This window comes from Scyliorhinus canicula, chromosome 11, assembly GCF_902713615.1.
Source record: "Scyliorhinus canicula chromosome 11, sScyCan1.1, whole genome shotgun sequence".
In the NCBI taxonomy this organism is placed as follows: domain Eukaryota; kingdom Metazoa; phylum Chordata; class Chondrichthyes; order Carcharhiniformes; family Scyliorhinidae; genus Scyliorhinus; species Scyliorhinus canicula.
Window position 1 is genome coordinate 25,055,798 of NC_052156.1, and position 20,849 is coordinate 25,076,646.

Consider the following 20,849-nt stretch of genomic DNA (forward strand, 5'->3'; position numbering starts at 1 on the left):
CCCTTGAATCCAGTTGAAACCAGCTGCCTTGCTCATTTAAAAACGGGCATTTTTGCTGTCCTAACCCCTGCCAAGTTCAAGTTGATATTTTTCCTCTTGCCACACAAGATATATTCTTCTATATCTCCATTCTCAAAGCACTACTCCTAACCACTACTCCTAGATTCTAAACTTTATTCTTTCCCTTTATTAGAAACCACTTGACCCTTACCCCTCCTCTTTGTTGTCTTCCATTTGTCGATCCTTATTTTTTTTACTGCACCAGTTCCTCAGGATTGGTGCCAGGGAGCCCCACTTGACTATAATGTAGACAAAATCTTCTCTTTGAGAACAATTTGCTTACAGAATTCAGAGGCTAGATTTTTTTTCCATTATAGGCAGCACCATGGAGTTTTGTGGAGAATAGCTCATTCAGTTAGATCATAGAATAGTTATAGTATAGAAGGAGGCCCTTTCACAGTAACTTCATTGCAGTGTTAATGTAAGCCTACTTGTGACAATAAAGATTATTATTATGTCTGTGCTGATTATTTAAAAAGACAATTTACCTAGTTCCACCCCCAATTTTCTCCCTACAGTCTTGCACATACTTCCTATGCAAGTGGGTGAACTATTGACCGCCTTCTCTTGAAAAATCAAACAGTATGGTATTTGCCACAAATTAAACTAAATAGTAGAGATCAAATTTGGGAAGATGCATTCAATCAAAGAAAGGCATTGTTATGGGAAATGATAAACTGACTGTGACAGGACAATGCAGAGAGTACAAATCTAAGAATAAATCAGCAGATAAGGCTAGAGATTGCAAAAATAATAAAAGGATGAAACTAAAGGCTCTGCATGAATAACGATAATGATTAATAATCTTCATTATCACAAGTAGGCTTACATTAACACTGCAATGAAGTTACTGTGAAAAACCCCTAGTTGCCACACTCCGGCGCATGTTTGAGTACACGGAGGGAGAATTCAGAATATCCAAATTACCGAACAGCAAGTCTTTTGGGGCTTGTGGGAGGAAACCGGAGCACCCGGAGGAAACCCCACAGACATCGGGAGAACGTGCAGACTCCGCACAGGCAGTGACCCAAGCCGGGAGTCGAACCTGGGACCCTGGAGCTGTAAAGCAACAGTGCTCACCATTGTGCTACCATGCTGCATATGAATGCAGTTATTATTTGAAATGGCCAATACAGAGACATGCCTGCAGAATGACCTAGATTGTGACCTGAGTATTGAAAGGCACGTGACATTTAGGAAGGAAAGGAAGCAGGGAAAAGTTGGAGGGGTGGCTGTTTATTAATGATAGTATTCGCACAGTAGAGAGAAATTACCTAAGTTCAGGAAATCAGGGTGAGAAATGATGAAGGCAAGAAGTAACTTAAGGAGTGGTGTGCAGGCCCTCCTAACAGTAATCATATGGTAGAATGAGGCATAAAGGAATAAATAATCAGAGCTTGTCAGAAAGGTACAATAATAATCGTGGTGGTTTTTAATCTACATAATAGACTTGAAAAGTCAGATGTACAAAGACAGCCTAGATGAGGAATTTATAGAATGATTTTGGGTCAGTTTCTTAGAATTGCATGTTCTGGTGCAAATCGGAGAGCAGGCTATACTCTACCTTGTATTGTGCGACAAGATAGGATTAATCAATAGCCTCTCAAGTGAAGTCATCCCTTAGTAGCAAGATCACAACACAATTGAATTTTACATTCAATTTGAGGGAGATGAGTGGGTCCAGTCTGTTAAATTTTTAAAAGGGCAATTATGAGGGCATGAAAGCAGAGTTTGTTAAAATGAACTGGCAAACGAGGTTAAGGGATAGGTCAATAGAGATGCAGTGGCATACATTTAAGGGGATATTTCAGAATAGACACATTTCAACGAAAAAGAAAGATTCCAAGGGGAGGATTCACCATCCGCTGTTAACTAAAGAGTTGTAGTTAACTAAAATGTTGTAGAAAGCATCAAACAGAGATAAGGAGAAAATCTTAATGGGTAGTGAGTTGTTGGACTTCTGCTTCCACTAGTGTTTGAATATTTTTACGGCTTAGGTAGATGGATCTTTGATATGCAAGGGGATGAAAGATTATTGGCATTAAGTGGGAATGTTGAGCTGAGGTTACAGTCAAATCAACTATAATCTTTTGAATGGTGGAGCAGGCTCCAGGGACTGCATGGCCTGCTCCTGCTCCTGATTTGTATGTTCGTGTGCATGTGCAGCCTGGAAAGAGACCAAATTCCTCATTATGCCTGTGCTGGCTCTTTTATAGAGCTACCTAATTTATTTCCACTCTGGCATCTCCCCTTAGTTCTGCAACTTATTCTTTTTCAATTTAAAAAAAAAAAATTATAGTTTTTTTTTCCAATTAAGGGGCAATTTAGCATGGCCAATCTACCTAACCTACACATCTTTGTATTGTGGGGGTGAGACCCACACAGACACGGAGAATGTGTAAACTCCACATGGATAGTGACCTGGGGCCGGGACAAACCCGGTCCTCAGCGCTGCGAGGAGCAGTGCGAACCGCTGTGCTGCGCAATTATTCCTTTTCAGGGGGCTGGTTTAGCTCACAAGGCTAAATCGCTGGCTTTTAAAGCAGACCAAGCGGGTCAGCAGCACGGTTCGATTCCCGTACCAGCCTCCCCGGACAGGCGCCGGAATGTGGCGACTAGGGGCTTTTCACAGTAACTTCATTGAAGCCTACTCGTGACAATAAGCGATTTTCATTCATTTCATTTCATTTCATATAGCCAATTCACTTTTGAAATTTATTATTGAAACTGTTTCAAGCACCTTTTCAGGCAGTGCATTTCAGATCTTGACAACTTGCCTAGCAAGTTTAAAATTTGACATTTTTTGGAAATGTAATTGTATTTAATTAAATGTTTCTCCCCTTAACCCTTTCTTCCTTCAGGAGAACAATTCTTTTTTTTAAATATAAATTTAGAGTACACAATTTTTTTTTTCCAATTAAGGGGCAATTTAGCGTGGCCAATCCACCTAACCACATCTCTGGGTTGTGGGGGTGAAACCCACGCAGACACAGGGAGAATGTGCAAACTCCACACGGACAGTGACCCAGGGCCAGGATTCGAACCCAGGTCCTCAGCCTGCAGTCCCAGTGCTAACCACTGCGCCGCATACCGCTTAAGGAGGACATTTCTAGCTGTTCTAGTCTCCCCACATAACTGAAATCCCTCGTCCCTGTTCTTCTTAGGCAGCACGTCACGATCAAGGATGATTTGCTTCCACTCTAGGTTCTGAGATGATTGAATAGTCCACTGCATGATTTGCAAACTCTGCCATATGCGGGGCAGATGTTGCTTGAAGGGTCAGTAGATGAGTCGTTTGGAGGTTTGTGTACTCCTTCTGACACCTCAAGTTCATTTCTGCCCGTTCCCAACCAAGTGTTCAGTGTTTTCTCAAATGAACCTTCTCCGTTTTGGTCAGTCACAGGCCAAAGAAGAACTCTCATGAATCAACAGGAACTTTTGACCTCTCTTGGATGCTTTGATGACATCCCTAAAGTGTTTCCGCTGTTCGCCTGGGAGACACCTGCTGCGATCAAGTTCTGAGCAGAACAGTTGCTTCGGGAGTCCGGTGTCAGGCATATGAATGATATGTTTCAACCAGGGGAGCTGCTTTTGAGTGATTAGTGCTTCAATGCTGGTCATGTTAGCTTGGGAGAGGGGCCACTTCTTGGCCTTTCTTGTTATCTGATTTGGAGGTCTTGCAAAGGCACTGCTGGTGGTACTTTTCTTGGTCTGGAGATTGTTCAAGATTCCAAGTAGATGGTTTGAGATTCTGCTCCTTAAATAAGTTCCTTCTTTGTCGCCAAAGGCTGAGCTAGCACTGGAGTTGATGATTTTTTTTCCAATTAAGGGGAAATTTATCATGGACAATCCACCGACTCTGCACATCTTTGCATTATGGGGGAGAATGTGCAAACTCCACATGGATAGTGACTCAGTGCTGGGATTGGTTAGCACTGCGGCATGAGGCAGCAGTGCTAACCAATGTGCCGCACGAGCAGATGATAATTTTGTCATCTATGTCTGCCTTCATCAAGTGGAAACTCCCAAAATGTGGAAAATGGTCCACATTTTCTAGGATCTTGCCTTTGGTAAAGAATTGGAGGGGAGGGAGGTGCTATGGAGGACTTGAGTTTGTTTTCCGTGCTCCTTTGCGTTCTTCCCTCTGACATTGAAGTCTCCAAGGAGGATCAGTTTGCCACCTGCTAGGACTTGGGCTTGTGATTACCCAAGTTTGTGTAGAATACCTCCACAGTTTTATCTATTGCCTTGAGTCTAGGAGCATATTCCCTGATGACAGTGACATGTTGATTGTTCGTTCAGGCAAGCTGGGTAGTCATGAAGAGTTTACTTCTCCCACACTGGGATTGTGGTTGCTGAGGTCTCATAAGTTTACTTTTGGCTCTTTGGCAGCGTCATTCCTCTTGTGGAATGGACCTTTACTGAAAACTGTGTACCCACTGCCTTGTTCCTTCAGTTCGGCCTTCTCCTGCACATTATATCTCATGAGTGGAAATGCCGATGTCGTGGTGCCTGATTTCCCACGCTCTGATGGCATTGTGACTCTCCAGTCAGTCCCTGTTGGAAATGTCCATGACGATCCTGACATTCCATTTCCCAAATTTCAGCATGGCTAGTGAAAGATCATAGAATTCCTACAGTGCAGAAGGAGATCACTCGGCCCATCGAGTCTGCACTGACCCTCTGACAGAGCACCCTACCTAGGCCCATACCCCCCGCCCTATCCCTGTAACCCCACTTAACCTGTCCATCTTTGGATGCGAAGGTGCAACTTAGCATGGCCAATCCATCTAACCTGCACATCCAGGGACTGTGGAGGAAAGCAGAGCAGCTGGAGGAAACCCACGCAGATATGGGGAGAACGTGCAAACTCCACCCAAGCCCGGAATCGAACCCAGGTCCCAGGCACTGTGAGGCAGCAGTGCTTGCCACTGTGCCACCCATTGCTACGTATGATTTAATTTAAATGTGTGGTTGTTGAATGCTGACCACTACAACGTCTTGACATGAATCGAATGGCAAGGTAGTTCCAAGATGATTTGAGGCCAGGCTCTGCTGTGAAACATTAGCACAGTCTGTGCGTGGTCATAAGCAGGTATGTTAGTCGCAGGGACAAAGATTATTTCTGTTCCCCATTTTCATCATCAGGAGCCTTAAAATATATGATGGTAGGGTATAAGCTTAACTTTGGGAAAAGCGAGCTGTTTGTGGTACACCCGGGGGACCAGGAGGGGGGGGATTGGGAGGCTCCCACTGAAAAGGGCGGAGAGGAGCTTCAGGTACTTGGGGGTTCAGGTGGCCAGGAGCTGGGGGGCCTTGCATAAGCTAAACCTCACAAGGCTGGTGGAGCAAATGGAGGAGGAGTTTAAGAGGTGGGACATGCTGCCGCTGTCTTTGGCGGGTAGGGTGCAGTCAGTCAAGGTGACGGTGCTCCCGAGGTTTCTGTTCCTGTTCCTGTGCCTCCCATCCTTATCCCGAAGGCCTTTTTCAGGCGGGTTAACAGGAGCATTACGGGGTTTGTGTGGGCACACGGGACTCCAAGGGTGAGACAGGTGTTCTTGGAGCTGGGCAGGGATGGGGGGGGGCGCTGGCGTTGCCCAAACTCTGTGGGTATTATTTGGCTGCCAACGTAAGTGGGTAATGGACGGGGAGGGAGCAGCATGGAAGAGGATGGTGATGGCATCCTGTGTGGGCACAAGCTTGGAAGCGCTGGTAACGGTGCCGCTCCCTCCGACGAGGTATACCACGAGCCCGGTGGTGGCAGCTACCCTCAAGATTTGGGGGCAATGGAGGCGGCACAGGGGGGAGGTGGGGGCCTCGATGGGGTCCCCGATACGGGGGAACCAACGGTTTGTTCCGGGGAGAATTGATGGCGGATTCCTGAGTTGGCACAGGGAAGGTGTCAGGAGGCTGGGGGACCTGTTCATAGACGGGAAGTTTGCGAGCCTGGGTGAGCTGGAGGGGAAGTTTGGGCTTCCCCCGAGGAACACCTTTAGGTACATGCAAGTAAGGGCGTTTGTCAGGCGGCAGGTGGCGGGGTTCCCTCTGCTGCCACCGCGTTTGGTTCAGGACAGGGTGCTCTCGGGGGTGTGGGTTTAAGGGCGGAGGATCTCGGAAGTGTACCAGGAGGTAGACAAGGCCTCGGTGGAGGAGCTGAAAGATAAATGGGGGGAGGAGCTGGGTGAGGAGATTGAGGAGGGGACGTGGGCTGGTGCCCTAGAAAGGGTGAACTCCTCCTCTTCGTTTGTGAGGCATAGCCTCATACAGTTTAAGGTACTGCATAGGGCTCATATGACCGGTACAAGGATGAGCCGTTCTTTTGGGACCGAGGACAGGTGTATCAGAGAGCCCAGCAAACCATGTCCACATGTTCTGGGCATGCCCAGCGCTGGGGGAATTTTGGAAGGGTGTAGCAAGGACGGTATTGAGGGTGGTAGGATCCAGGGTCAATCCAGGCTGGGTACTCGCAATATTTGGGGTTGCAGTGGAGCTGGGAGTGCAGGAGGCGAAAGAGGCCGGTGTTCTGGCCTTTGCGTCCCTAGTAGCCCGGCGGAGGATTATTCTTCAGTGGAAGGGTGCGAGGCCCCCAAGCGTGGAGGCCTGGGTCAACGATATGGCGGGGTTTATTAAATTGGAGAAGGTGAAATTTGCCCTAAGGGGGTCAGGAGATGGCAACCATTCCTAGATCTCCTGGCAGAACGGTAAAAACAAAAGGTCAGCAGCAGCAACCCGGGGAGGGGGGGGTTGTCTCTCTGTTTTTGTTTTGGGTTGAATATCTGTTTTTTGCCAACGACGGGCGTTAATTTGTTGTTTCTCTTTTGTATATACGGGGGGGGGGGGGGGGGGGGGGGGGGGTCTGTTCTTTTTGTTCTTAGAATTTTCTTTTTTGTGAAAATTTGAATAAAAATTATTTAAAAAAAATATATATGATGGTATAGCTAGCTCAACTGTTAATTTTAAATATGAGTGGAGACTTTGCCCCCGACGATGTCGCGGGCGCTGATCTCGTTAATTTTAAAGAGGGACAAGGACCCCCAGCAGTGTGGTTCATACAGGCCCATATCTCTCCTCAACGTGGATGCTAAGGTGCTGGCAAAAATCCTGGCCACCAGGATAGAGGACTGTGTGCCAGGGGTTGTGCACGAGGACCAGACAGGTTTTGTGAAGGGAAGGCAGCTGAACACAAATGTGCGGAGATTGTTGAATGTCATCATGATGCCGGCGATTGAGGGGGAGGCAGAGATAGTGGTGGCGCTGGATGCAGAGAAGGCCTTCGATAGAGTGGAGTGGGGGTACTTATGGGAGGTGTTAGGGAGGTTTGGATTTGGTGAAGGGTTTATTAGGTGGGTAAGGCTGCTATATGAGGCCCCGATGGCGTGCGTGGCCACGAATAGGAGGAGGTCGGAGTACTTCCGGCTTTACCGAGGGACCAGGCAGGGTTGCCCCCTGTCCCCCTTGTTGTTTGCACTGGCAATTGAGCCGCTGGCGATGGCGTTGAGGGATTCAGAGAGATGGAGAGGCTTGGTGCGAGGTGGAGAGGAACATAGGGTGTCGTTGTATGCCGATGACCTGTTACTGTATGTGGCGGACCCCGTGGGAGGGATGCCGGGAGTGATGGAGTTGCTAGCTGAGTTTGGGACCTTTTCAGGTTATAAAATAAATTTAGGCAAGAGCGAGGTGTTTGTGGTGCACCTTGGAAACCAAGAGGAAGGAATTGGTAGGCTCCCGCTTAGGCGGGCAGGGGAGAGCTTTAGGTACCTGGGGGTGCAGGTGGCCAGGGACTGGGGGACTCTTCACAAGCATAACTTCACCAGACTTGTAGATCAGATGGAGGAGGAGTTCAAGAGTTGGGACATGCTGCCATTATCGTTGGCGGGGAGGGTACAGTCCGTCAAAATGACGGTGCAGGGCAGCACGGTGGCCTAGTGGTTAGCACAACCGCCTCACGGCGCTGAGGTCCCAGGTTCGATCCCGGCTCTGTGTCACTGTCCGTGTGGAGTTTGCACGTTCTCCCCGTGTCTGCGTGGGTTTCGCCCCCACAACCCAAAAATGTGCAGAGTCGGTGGATTGGCCACGCTTAATTGCCCCTTACTTGGAAAAAATAATTGGCTAATCTAAATTTAAAAAAATAAATAAATAAAAAAATGACGGTGGTTCCGAGGTTCTTGTTCCTCTTTCCGTGCCTGCCCATCTTTATCCCCAGGGCCTTCTTTAGGAGAGTGACTAGCAGTATTTTGAGCTTTGTGTGGGCACATGGGACTCCGAGAGTGAAGAGGGTGTTCCTGGAGCGAGGGAGGGATAGAGGCGGGCTGGCGCTGCCCAACCTTCTGGGGTACTATTGGGCAGCCAATGTGTCAATGGTGCGTAAATGGGTGATGGAGGGGGGAGGGGCGCCGTGGAAAAGAATGGCGATGGCGTCATGTAGAGGTACGAGCCTGGGTGCCATGGTAACGGCACCGTTGCCGCTCTCCCCTAAGAGGTTTACCACGAGCCCGGTGGTGGCGGCGACCCTAAGAATCTGGGGACAGTGGAGACGGCATCGGGGGGAAACAGGGGGCTCGATGGAGGCTCCACTGGGTGGCAACCATTGGTTCATCCCAGGGAACAAGGATGGGGATTTAGGGGGTGGCAAAGGGCGGGCATCAGCAAATTGAGGGACCTGTTTATTGGCGGGAGGTTTGCGGGCCTGAGGGAACTGGAAGATAAATTTGGCCTTCCCCAAGGGAACATGTTCAGATACTTGCAGGTAAAGGCGTTTGCTAGGCGACAGGTAGAGGGATTCCCTCTGCTGCCGTCACGGGGGACGATGGACAGAGTGCTTTCGGGGGTGTGGGTCGGAGAGGGGAAGGTGTCTGACATCTATAAGGTAATGCAGGAGGTGGAGGAGTCATCAGTGGAGGAGATGAAGGCTAAATGGGAGGAGGAACTTGGGGAGCAGATGGAGGACGGGACTTGGGCGGATGCCTTGGAGAGAGTCAACTCTTCCTCCTCATGTGCGAGGCTTAGTCTCATCCAATTTAAGGTGCTGCACCGGGCCCACATGTCCGGGACTAGGATGAGTAGGTTCTTTGGGGGTGAGGACAGGTGCACCAGATGTTCGGGGAGTCCAGCGAACCACGCCCATATGTTCTGGGCATGCCCAGCACTGGAAGAATTCTGGAAGGGGGTGGCGGGGACGGTGTCGAGGGTGGTTGGATCCAGGGTCAAACCAGGGTGGTGTCTCGCGATTTTTGGAGTTGCGGTAGAGCCGGGAGTGCAGGGGGCGAAAGAGGCCGGTGTCCTGGCCTTTGCATCCCTAGTAGCCCGACGAAGGATTCTGCTACAGTGGAAGGTTGCAAGGCCCCCAAATGTGGAGACCTGGATCAGTGACATGGCGGGATTTATAAAATTGGAAAGGGTCAAATTTGCCCTGAGAAGATCAATACAAGGGTTCTATATACGATGGCAGCCTTTTCTAGACTTCCTGGCTCAAAGATAGGTAACTTGGTCAATAGCAGCAGCAACCCGGGGGGGGGGGGTTCCTTATTGTAGTGTCTATTCTGTAACTTTATATTGTGTTAATTTGCGTTGTTGTTAAAATGCTGTGTTGTTCATGGAGGTGGGGCGAATGTTTATGATTGTTAATATTATTGTTATTTTTGGTATTTTACTATGGTGCATTATTGTTGTATAAATTCAAAATTTTTCAATAAAAATTATTTAAAAAAAAAACCATAATGTGAGCAGATTCTGATAGATGCATGTTTCTAATGAAGATTAGTTAAGAGACAGTCTAAGGCGTGCTTTTCATTGGTATTCCTTGTATCCCTGGCCATACTCTCCTTGCTGATGGATAACTTCACAACCGCCTGATTTGAAGCCTTCAACCACTTAAGTCTAATTTTAGGATTAACAGTTTCCCTTGTTTTTTGGGAAAAATGGGCTGCCAATCATCTGAAATCTATTGGTGATTTAAAAAAACTTCTTCCCCACTGTTACCAGATTCCTAAACAATCCTCTTATAGACTGACCTCATTAAAACTACACCCCTGTATGCTTCACCCGATGCCGGTGTTATCTAGTTACATTGTGTACCTTGTGTTGCCCTATTATGTATTTTCTTTTATTTCCTTTTCTTTTCATGTACTTAATGATCTGTTGAGCTGCTCGCAGAAAAATGCTTTTCACTGTACCTTGGTACACGTGACAATAAACAAATTCACCCATTGCAATCCATTATTATTTTTGATCCATTGATGAAATTACTTTTTTAGTTGGTAATTAATCACTTTGCCTAAGTTTGGATGCTTACTTCCTTTTCAAATCCAGGTTGTAAAGAATGGTTCAACCCGTGCCAGAAACAATCAGCTTCCCTGCAGAGGAAGAGCAGGTACTAAGGATCTGGAAGCAATATGATTGTTTTCAGGAATGTTTGAAGCAGGCCAAAAACCGGCCTAGGTGAGATATTCTTCACATTGTTAAATCTCTATTTGGTGATTTTAAAATGATCCATATTTTGAACTGAAATCCAGCTTCCCTGAAGTGTTTTTTAACTACACTTAATAAAATAATCTGACAAATGGCATTCCCCCCCCCCCCCCCCCCCCACCCCCCCCCCCCCCCCCCCCCCCCCCCCCCCCCCCCCCCCCCCCCCCCCCCCCCCCCCCCCCCCCCCCCCCCCCCCCCCCCCCCCACCCCCCCCCCCCCCCCTTGGAATACTGCTTCTGCTGACATTTTAATTTTCCCCGAGAAAATCGACGAACGGCTGCCACCTCCGGGAGAAACCCAACATTGACCCTCTTGAGGCAAACTTTATTTTCTCAAGACTGAGAAACCCAGCCATGTCACTAACCCAGGTCTAGTCACTCGGGGGTTTCCAGTCCCTCCACATTGGAAGGATCCGTCTCCCGAAAACTACATTGGTCTCTTTCACTCCCTGAACTCCCGGATCCTCTGACACTCCAAAGATCGCTACCTCTGGACTTGGCACCACCCGAGTACCTAGCACTGTGGACATTGCCTTTGCAAACCCCTGCCAAAACCCTCTGAGCTTCGGGCATGCCCAGAACATGTGGACATGGTTTGCTGGGGTTCCCGTGCACCTCACACATCTATCCTCTACCCCGAAAAGCTTGCTTATCCTCGTCGCGTCCTATGTGCCCGGTGGACCACCTTAAATTGTATTAGGCTAAACCTGGCACATGAAGAGGAGGAATTGACCCTGCTTAGGGCATCCGCCCATAGACCTGCCTCTAACTCTCCACCTAGCTCATCCTCCTACTTGCCCTTAAGCCCCTCCACCGGTGTTTCCTCCGCCTCAAACAGCTCCTGGTAGATATCCGACACTTTCCCCTCCCCCACCCAGTTATCGGACACAACCCTATCCTGTATCCCCCGTGGTGGCAGGAGAGGAAAGGCCGGCACCTGCTTTCTCAGGAGGTCTCACACTTGCAAATACCTAAAACCATTCCCTGCTGGTAGTTTAAATTTATTCTCCAGCGCCTTCAAGCTGGGAAAGCTCCCGTCTATAAATAGATCCTCCATCCTTCTAATTCCTGTCCTCTGCCAGCTCCGGAACCCGCCATCCAGCCTGCCCGGTGCAAACCTGAGATTGTTACAAATCGGGGTCCAGACCGACGCACCCTCCACCTTCTTATGCCTCCTCCATTGCCCCCAGTTCCTCAGAGCCGCCACTACCACCGGACCTGTGGAGTACCGGGGCAGCGAGAACGGCAGAGGTGCCGTTACCAATGCCCCCAGACTGGTGCCTTTACAAGACGCCGCCTCCAGCTGCTCCCATGCCAAGCCCTGCCCCATTACCCACTTCCGAATCATGGCGATGTTAGCCGCCCAGAAGTAGTTGCAAAAGTTCGGCAGCGCCAACCCACCCACCCCCGACTACGCTTCAACCACATTCTCTTCACCCGCGCGTTTTTATTCGCCCATATAAAGCCCAACATGATCTTGTTCAAGCGCTTGAAAAAGACCTTGGGGATGAAGATGGGGAGGCACTGAAAGACAAACAGAAATCTGGGGAGGACCGTCATTTCCACGGTCTGTACCCTCCCTGCCTTTGACAATGGGAGCATGCCCCATCTTTTAAAGTCCCCTTCCATTTGCTCTACCAACCGGGATAGATTAAGCTTATGCAGTGCCTCCCATTTCCGAGCCACCTGGATTCCCAGATAGCGAAAGCTCCTTCGAGAATTTCTTTTTGATTTATTAAAGTGCAATAAATGTATTCTTTAAAGCTTCTGCACTCTGAGGTGAGATATTAATTCTATTTCTTGTGCACGGCATCTGTAAAGAGCTCAAATATTATACTATCATCATTGCAACACTCTCTGCCTCCACCTCACCCTCCTTGTTGTTGAAACCTTTATCCATGGTTTGATCACCTGTGGCAATGTTTTGAATACCCGACTTGTTGTTCTCTCATATCCATCCACCATAAACTCCTATGTTTTCAAAGTTCAACCGCATGCATTCTGCCCCTCATAAGCACGGTAGCACAATAGTTAGCACTGTGGCTTCACAGCACCAGGGACCCCAGTTCGATTCCCGGCTTGGGTCACTGCACGTTCTCCCCGTGTCTGCATGGGTTTCCTCCAGTTGCTCCGGTTTCTTCCCACAAGTCCCGAAAGACATGCGTGTTAGGTGAATTGGACATTATGAATTCTCCCTCCGTGTACTCGAACAGACGCTGTAGTATGGTGACTAGGGGATTTTCGCAGTAACTTCATTGCAGTGTAATGTAAGCCATAAGATTGTTATTAAATTCCTGCTTAAATATCTTACTGTCTTCACTAATCTATGCCTTCAATACATTCAACTTAAAAATCTTCATCCTTTTACCATCCATCTTCAAATTTCCCAAAGCTAGTTGCAATGTTCTGCAGACTTGCAACCTTTCCACATCTGCATTCTGACTTCTGCTATTGTGCATTCCAATTCTACATCCACCCTATTGATGGCAGAACCTTCAGCCACCTGGGAGTTCCATTTTCAAATTCTTACCACAAACCCACTTTAAAACCTTATGTAAAAACCCAAATTTTTGATCAAGCTTTTTGCCACCTCTCCTAAGTCTTGCTCCATGGCCTGTTGTCCTTTATTTTCTTTTTAATTTATTCTCTTTCTTAAAAAGATGTGGCATGTTTTTCTACAAGTCCGCAACCATTTAGTTGTCTTGAGCTTGTTTGTTTTCTGGCTTTGTTGCCATGTGGAATTTTTGCATCCTTTGAGCACATTTGTATCTTCAGCAAGGAATCTAATTTGTGTATTAAATTCGACAGATACACTTTTTATGATGGACCGCCTTTTGCCACTGGCCTTCCTCACTATGGTCACATTCTTGCGGGTACAATAAAGGATATAGTGACCAGGTTTGCTCATCAGAGTGGATTCAACGTGGAAAGGAGATTTGGATGGGATTGTCATGGTTTACCTGTGGTAGGTTTGTTTTACCACATTATGTTGTTCCAATTTGGAATTTTGGGGCGTAAGAGTGTAAATCGGATGTAAAATATATTTATATATGTTTTCTGTATTATGCAAATATTGATCCTGGCTTTACTTAGCACATCAACTGGTACAATTGAGAAATTATAGTGCAGGAGATTACAATTTGAGTGCCACCATTTAGTGCTGCTGTCAGAGTTGAATGATTTGTTAAGATTTGATATACATGTTGCTCATAGTTTTTATTAACAACTGCAAGGAATTGCAATGATTGTTACTATTAACATATTAGAGCTTTGATTGTTTTTAAATCTTATTTTAAGAAAGACTTAAAGATGCAGACAATTACAATTTGAGCTCTTTTATCCCCCAAGTGTATCAGTTTTTCAAATTTGAAACTTGTATAATGTCTGCAGGAATATGAAATTGACAAGACACTGGGAATAAAAGGACCTGAAGATGTAGCAGCAATGGGAATTGCTGAATACAACAGGCATTGCCGAGGCATAGTAATGAGATATTCAAATGAATGGGAGGTAAGGACAAATTACTTAATATGGTCCTGTATTCAGAGGCTGAGAACGATGGGTTAGAATCATTAAGTGGCCATTAAAAACATTTACTAGCTGACTAACTTGTTACTCCTTGGTGCCTATGTAGGTGTTTGTAATATTTGAAAATAAGGATGTACCTGTTTGTCTTTCAGGATTATGTTTTTGTAACCTTTTGATGCTTTTCAATTACATTCCCTTAAATACATCTCCGCAACTTCCTATTTCATGATATATTACTTTTGGGCAGCATGGTAGCACAGTTGTTAGCACTGTTGCTTCACAGCGCAGGGGACCCAGGTTTGTTTCCCGGCTTGGGTCACTATCTGTGCGGAGTCTCCCTGTGTCTGCGTGGATTTCCTCTGGATGCTCTGGTTTCCTCCCACAAGATTCGAAAGACGTGCTTGGCAGGCGAATTGGACATTCTGAATTCTCCCTCAGTGTACCCGAATAGGTGCTGACGAGTGGCGACTAGGGGATTTTCACAGTAACTTCATTGCAGTGTTAGTGTAAGCCTACTTGTGACACTAATAAAGATTATTATAATTAATAGATAATATTGTTAACACTTGTCCAAATTAGTTATGGCCGACAGTGTTTCTCATTGTCTTTTACTCATGCAGATTGTGCCGAGAGTTGTGCAGCTCTGCTCAACGTTTTCTTAGCTTCAGTATTTTGCTGCTTTCTTCATTACTTCACTAAAACCCCAAGCTTCCCTAATTTTGTTTTGCTCATTTCAGCAAAGTTTAGTATTTTTCATTTGATGATGGGAGTCTCTTAGGTTTTTTAAAAATGTGTTTTATTCCAAACATATTCAAAGGTACAAAAACAAATAAATCAAAGAACATTCTCCACCCTCACAATTCACAGTTTGTACAAGTTTTTCTCCCTTTTCACCCACCCCCCCCACGATGAACAATTCTTCAAACATGATCATGAACAGTCCCCACCATGTCTCAAAGCCCTCTGCAGATCCCCTCAATTCAAACTTGATCTTTTCCAACCGGGGAATGTTGTACAGGTCTCCCAGCCAGGCTGCCACCCCTGGTGGCATTGCAACAGAATCCTTCGCCGGACAACAAGAGAGGCGAAGACTACAACATCAACCTTCCACCCCTCCCATTAGCTCAGGCATTTCCGATACCCCAAAAATTGCAACCGTCGGGTCCGGCCTGGCCTCTACCCCCACAATCTTCGATAATGTCCCAAACACCCCCTCCCGGTATTCCTCCAACCTCTCACAGTTCCAGAGCATCTGCACGGAATTTGTTGGTCCTCGCCCACACCTTCTCTCACTCATCTTCCACCCACTGAAAGAACCCGTTCATCCTCGCACCACCTTAATCTGAATCGAACCCTTCCTTGCACATGAAGAAGTCGAATTCATCCTGCGTACCACCTCACTCCACGCTCCCCATCCTTTTTAAAAATAAATTTAGAGTACCCAATTCATTTTTTTCCAATTAAGCGGCAATTTAGCGTGGCCAATCCAACAACCCTGCACATCTTTGGGTTGTGGGGGCGAAACCCACGCAAACACGGGGAGAATGTGCAAAATCCACACAGACAGTGACCTAGAGCTAGAATCGAACCTGGGACCTCGGCGCCGTGAGGCAGCAGGGCTAACCCACTGTGCAACCGTGCTGCCCTGTGCACACTCCCCATCCTATCTCCTCCTCCCACTTCTCCTTACTCCTCACCACTTGGACTCTCTCCTGCTCACCCAGCCACCCATATATATCCCCAATCGTACCCTTCCCTTCCACATCCGGGAGCAGCAATCACTCCAATAAGGTATAATCCGGCAGTTTAGGAAATCATCTCGATTCCTTCCGCACAAAGTCCCTCACTTGCATATACCTGAACTCGCTTCCCTTCAGCAACTCCACCCTCTCCCGCAGCTCCTCCAGACTTGCAAACCTTTCCTCCAGATATAAATCCATCGCCCTCACCAGCCCTATCTCTCTCCAACCCCTGTACGTGCCAACCGTCTCCCCCGGCTTAAACCCATGGTCACACACAGTGGTGTTAGCACTGACATCCCCTCCATCCTAAAGTGTCTCCTCAACTGGTTCCATACCGTAATCGTTGACTGTACCATCGGGCTCACCATGTACCTCCTCGGTGCCAGCGGAGGCTTGACCCTCTACAGGACTCCTCCTCCATCCTAACCCACGCTAACCCTTTTCCTTCCCACTACCGCCTCACCTCCGCATTCGTCGCCCAATAGTATTGCAACAGAGTTGATAATGCCAACCCCCCCTTTCTGCCTCTGTAGCAGAGCCTTCTTCACCCTATCTAAATGCCTATATAAACTCCTCGCCTATATGAACTCTGAAATCGCTGCATCCAGTTTCCAGAAAAAGGCCTTCAGAATGAAGATTGGGAGGGTCTGGAGAACAAACAGGAACCTTGGCGGAACATTCATTTTTACCACCTGGACCTCCCCGCCAGTGTCAGGCGTAATGTATCCTATCTCCTAAAGTCCTCCCTAACCTCCTCCATCAACGTTTTAAGGTTCCATTTGTGCATCATCGTCCACTCCCCCATCACCATAACCCCCAAATACCTATACCTATCCCTGGCAATCCTAAATGGCAACAACCCAAGATTCGCTCCCCGACCCGCCACATTCACCGGAAACACCTCACTCTTTTTGACATTCAGATTATAACCCAAGAAGGCCTTGAACCTCTCTAGTACGTCCATAATTCTACCCATACTCTCCAATGGGTCTGATACGAACAGTAGTAGGTAATCTGTGTACAGTGACACCTGGTGTTCCCTACTCCCCCATACAATCCCCTGCCCTCTCTTGACCCCCGAAGGGCCATTGCCAAGGGCTCTATCGCCAGCGTGAACAGCTGCGGTGACAGCGGGCACCCCTGCCTCGTTCCCATGTGCAACCCAAAGCTCTGTGAACTCATCTCGTTTGTCTGGACATTTGCCACCGGGGACATGTACATCAGACACGACCACACTACAAACCTCGGCCCAAACCCAAACCTTCCCAAAATCGCAAACAGGTACCACCACTTAATCCGGTCAAAAGCCTTCTCCGTGTCCATAAAGACCACTATCTCTGGTACCCGTCCCTTTGATGGGGTCATGATAAAATTTAATAACCACCTAATGTTACTGAAATGTTGCCCTTTACGAAATCTGTTTGATCCTCTACGACCACCCCCGTTAATATATCCTTCCATCCTCCCACCATTAACTTAGCCAACACTTTCATATCCGTGTTTAACACTGATCTGGGCCCTCATTACCCACACAGCTAAGCATACTTCCCCTTCGGGATTAGTGTGACTGATGCTTGGGTCAGTGTCTCCAGATGCTCCCCCCTTCGCCAGCGCCTCACTAAACATCGTCAATAAATGTGGTGCCCCGGGGAATTCCCCAACTTCATCCCTTTTAAGCTATCCATCACCTCTCAGCCCTAGCGGATCCTCCAACGCCTATTTCCTCTCCTCTTTCAGCCTTGGGAATTGCAGCTCATCCAAAAACCGCCCCATATCCCTATCATCACCACCCGAATCGGCCCTATGTAACTTCTGGATAGTACTCCCTGAATGCCTCGTTAATTTCCACCCGGCTCCGACACAACCCTTCTCTGCCCTAACTTCAGAATTTCCCTGGATGCAGCCTGCCTCACTGGTCGGACATCACCTTCTCCATCTCCCGGATCTGTGACCCCTGTGCCTCCAGGTACATCTTGACTCTCCATCAATCCTTTCAGGGGTGCTACCGCTCCCTTGAAGGCCTTCGACTGATTTTCCTGCATCTCCTTTTGCTGCCGGCGGAACTCCTTTCTAATAAATGCTGTCACCTGCTCCATCTGGGATTTTCCAACTTGCAACAACCCTTTCCCTCTCCGCCATCTTCCCAATTGCTACTGCCCACAGGTCTCCTCCAGTTCCTTGGCCAGGTCTTTAACCTTCTGCCGGGTCTGATAACCAGCAGACATTCCACTCCGGGGGGGGGGGGGGGGGGGGGGGGGGGACTTCTCCTCACCTTCAGCTACACCTTCTTGTCGAAATTCCTCCTGCTTTTGGGTAAAAAGAGCTCAAACCAATGTCTCGGGTAATCAGAGCTCAAACCAACGCCTTCGAGCCGGAGCTGCCCTGTGTGCGACCACTCATTCCATGGCTGCCACCAGATGTCCTGGGAATCTCAAATTGCCTGTGACAAATTAGATGATGTTGACAAAAGAGTAGTGTTGTGCTCCATTCCTGACCAACATTTCACCTCGCTGCGCAATCCTGAATAATTGACTGCTTTCTAATTTCTTGCCTTTATTTAAGATAGCAGCCACTTGTTTTGCTGCATGACATTTAGAAGTTTCAGTCTAATAACCTTGTGGGTGTTTTTTTTGGCCTACTCCCCATCCTCCATCTTTTTGCGACTGACAACCTGCAAAGGCTGCCGGCAATAATCTTTAGAGGTGGAGAGGGGGTGCAGGGTGCATCTTTTTGAGATGAAATTGACATGGACATGGCTATTGTCATGTAGAAGGAGGTTGTGGAGAGATATACAAAGGTGGAGATAGCTGTGCAGCAGGGAAAGAGACAGTGTGTGAAAATAGATTGTGACAAACATAAGGATTGAGAAAGGAGACAGTACATGTCAGTAAGAGATTGTTGCATAGACAGGCACATCACAGAGGCATCGATGTGTCAGAGAGAGCAGCATGAAGAAAATGAGGCATTAAATGAACAAAAACTATTTGCCACATGTGCACTGCAAAAAGACCAGTTCGTAGCAGATAGACTGGATAATCATAGGGCCCCGCTACACTCATGTTGGGGGGAGGGATGCTGCTCATCTTTGGTGCAGTATGTTGCATAATTTTAAATTGCTTTGTACTTAAAAGTCCAAAATCTAGTGTTTACATTTAGCACAAAAAATGGCCTTCAAAATGATTGAGAACACCTAGTTTTAGTGTATTTACAAAATACAATCCAACATCTTCACTGTTGATGTGTACAAGCTCAGAAGTAAATTAGTAGGTGTCCCCATCAATACAACTTGCATTTAAAAAGATGTCACAAAGGAATAACTGGAGGATCGATCTTTTTGATCTATCTGGCTCCAAAACAAACTGTGACACATTTACTCACTGGTGATTAGAATTCAGGGGAATATCAATAAATTTAATTAACTTATTTGCTTTTACAATTAATTAATTTGTTAGGTATTTAACTTCTTCCATTTTTTATAAAAATATTTTATGAAACAAATTTATTTGATATTCTCCAATATTTCAAGACGAACAGGTTGTTAACATTTTCTTCATGTAGTTTTAATTATTTATGTCCAAAGAAACACTTTTTTAATATTTATGATGCTTGGCTTTCATCAACAGACTGCTGTCACCCGACTCGGAAGATGGATTGATTTTAAGAATGATTATAAAACCTTGTATCCCTCATTCATGGAATCTGTTTGGTAAGTTTATTAATAATCTTTGTAATATTGCAATTATGGTTGAAAATAAGTCAGTGTTGAAAATTGGCTGAAGAAGTCAGATTTGGGAGATTTATCTGTGCTTTAAATTTATACCTACAAGTACAGTATCTTTTTTAACATGCAAGAACAGAGACAAAGAAAAGCTGTTCCCATTAGCTGATGGTACTAAGGGATACAGATTTAAGGCATTGGATGAGAGATACAGGGGGCTGTGAGGAAAAGCTTTTGCATGCGAGTTTATGACCTGGAACTTCCTGCCTGCAAGGTGGCGGGAGTGGAGACAACCAATGATTTCAGTGGAAATTGGATCGGCATTTGAGAAAAATAGACTTGCAGTGCTATGGGGATAGAACAGGAGAATGTGACTGTCTGAATTGCTGTACAGAGAGCTGGCAGGAACTTGATGGGCAAAATGGCCTCCTGTGCTGGTATGGCTTCATCAGGTTTTAGGTTTTTAAAAATAGACAAATCCAGTATGTAATCCACAGATTTCAGTTTATTTGATGTTTTTCTCTCTCTCAAAATGGTCAGCTGTCAATTTTGTTTTACACAATGCCTTTGAAGTAACAAGTGTGGATTAAAAGGGAAAAGAATCAACATGGTTGTTCTCTATTCAATGGCTCAATTTTTAGAAGATCTTTGATGAATATTTCCTCCGACTGGAAGACTTGAGTCATAGTTAAATTGGCAGCCCTGTAGCACTATTGCTTCACAGCACCAGGGACCCAGGTTCGATTCCCAGCTTGGGTTACTGTCTGCGGAGTCTGCACATTCTCCCCCTGTCTGCGTGGGTTTCCTCTGGGTGCTCCGGTTTCCCCCCTAAAGTTCCAAAAGATGTGCTGTTAGGTGATTTGGATATTCTGAATTCTCCGTCAGTGCATCTGAGCAGATGCCGGAGTGTGGCAACTAGGGGATTTTCATAGTAACTTTGTTGCAGGGTAAATGTAAGCCTACTTGTGACGTTAGTAAAGATTATTATTATTGATCTATTTGTTGAAAATGCTTTTGGCAACTGTTCTAAAGTAATGGCTTTTTACAAGATCAACCCTGTTGTAAGTTATATTAAATTTGAAAAAACATTTAACCACTTATTATTCACAATAGAAAAATACAGGAAATATTGAAAATAACATTTACCAGCATCCCATTTTGGACAATAAAACTTATTTTTCTGTAGCTATCTCTCAGACTACCATTGTCCTTTGGTCTGAATCGCCTTTTTATTCTCTTGTCCCTCTTATTAACTAATTGGTTGGGATTTTAACAGTCTGGCAGGCAGCCTTTTATGTGGGGCAGAGTGGCAGGGGAGCAGATTAATGTGGGCTG

General features: G+C 46.6%; 1 protein-coding gene across 2 annotated transcripts in view; it reads left to right on the forward strand.

Annotated features, from left to right (window-relative positions):
* iars1 (isoleucyl-tRNA synthetase 1) overlaps positions 1-20,849 on the forward strand; it is a 273,512-nt gene that overhangs the window by 7,128 nt on the left and 245,535 nt on the right. Inside the window, exons 2-5 of one of the 2 annotated variants that reach the window (XM_038812610.1) lie at positions 10,369-10,497; positions 13,335-13,491; positions 13,917-14,036; positions 19,420-19,502. In XM_038812610.1, the coding sequence (XP_038668538.1) occupies positions 10,379-10,497; positions 13,335-13,491; positions 13,917-14,036; positions 19,420-19,502 (479 nt within the window). In that variant the 5' untranslated portion in view covers positions 10,369-10,378. Of the gene's footprint in view, positions 1-10,368; positions 10,498-13,334; positions 13,492-13,916; positions 14,037-19,419; positions 19,503-20,849 lie in introns of those variants that run through there. The other variant, XM_038812609.1, reaches the window with a different exon arrangement.